This window comes from Eimeria tenella, genomic scaffold (genome assembly GCF_000499545.2).
Source record: "Eimeria tenella Houghton genomic scaffold, Eth_scaff2054, whole genome shotgun sequence".
Classification (NCBI taxonomy): domain Eukaryota; phylum Apicomplexa; class Conoidasida; order Eucoccidiorida; family Eimeriidae; genus Eimeria; species Eimeria tenella.
The window spans coordinates 1-1,143 of NW_013541898.1; the positions used below are offsets into that span (position 1 = coordinate 1).

Consider the following 1,143-nt stretch of genomic DNA (forward strand, 5'->3'; position numbering starts at 1 on the left):
CTGCTGCTGCTGCTGCTGCTGCGCGGCGCCGCCGCTGCCGCCGCTGACTCTGCGGCGGAGGACGCCGGTCTGCTGCAGCTTGTGCCACCTGTGCTGCAGGCGCTCCCTCTTGGCCCTGAGCATGAGCCTGAGGTCGGCGTGGCCGTACCAAGTGCGGCGGAAGGCGTCGCTTTTGCTGCTGCTGGCGAGCAGAAAGACCAGCACTGCGCACTCCGGGCTGCAGCTGCCTTTGGTGCAGATCACGTAGCTGGGGGGGGCCCCCGGCTGCTGCCGCGTGGGGAAGCGGAAGCGGGGCCCCGGCAGCGCGTCGCCCAGGTCTATGATGACGCAGCGCATGCAGTGCAGCGCAGCAGCAGACCTGGAGAGTTCAACTAACACGTTGCCGGGCTTTGTGTCCCAGTTGATGAGGGGCCTCTCGAGCTCGCAGGCGAGGACGCGCTGGCTGCGGACGAACTTGATGCAGATCTCCAGCGCCAGCAGCGCAGCAGCAGCGCGGCAGGGGGCCCGCAGCTGCTGCAGCACTTGCGTCAGCGTGCGGCCTTCTATGCGTTCCATGGCCACGCCCAGGACTCTGCTGCCGTTTGCTGCTAGGCCGCGCGCCGTCCAGAAGTAGCGCGGCACGGGGAGCTGCTTGGCGGGCTGCAGCAGCTCGGGCGCGCGCTGCTGCTGCTGCAGCTGCTGCAGCTGCAGCAGCAGCAGCTCGGGGTGCGCCGCGGGCGCGCCGCGCCGCAGCGCCGCCAGCTGCTGCAGCAGCAGCGCCTCCCCCGCGCTCAGCCCCCGCCCGCTCCGCCGCGCTGCTGCTGCTGCTGCTGCGGCCCGCGAACCCCACAGCTGGCAGCAAAGTCCCCGCAGCTGCAAACCCTCCTGCAGCACGCTGTGCGTCCGGTACTTCAGCCGGCTCTCTTCAGTCTTGTCGATCTCCAGCAGCTTCAGCGCAAACCGCCGCCGGGGCCCCAGCAGCTGCAGGTGCAGCTGCCCGAGGCCCTCCCCGTCCTCCACCACTGCTTCCTCCTCGGGGCCCCCTGCTGCTGCTGCTGCTGCGCCGCTCGCCTTCTCGCCGCCCCACGTGCTCGCCGCGCCGCCAACTGCTGCTGCTGCTGCTGCTGCTGCTGCTGCTGCTGCTGGGTCCGCCACGCCCACAGC

The 1,143-nt window shown here is 71.0% G+C and overlaps 1 protein-coding gene across 1 annotated transcript in view; it reads right to left on the reverse strand.

Annotated features, from left to right (window-relative positions):
- Positions 1-48: 48 nt before the first annotated feature.
- The window catches only part of ETH_00034105 (uncharacterized protein), a gene marked incomplete at both ends in the record, with an annotated part of 2,240 nt that continues 1,145 nt past the window's right edge, over positions 49-1,143 (reverse strand). Inside the window, one exon of the mRNA XM_013374454.1 lies at positions 49-1,053. Within this exon, the coding sequence (XP_013229908.1) occupies positions 49-1,053 (1,005 nt within the window). The remainder of the gene's footprint in view (positions 1,054-1,143) is intronic.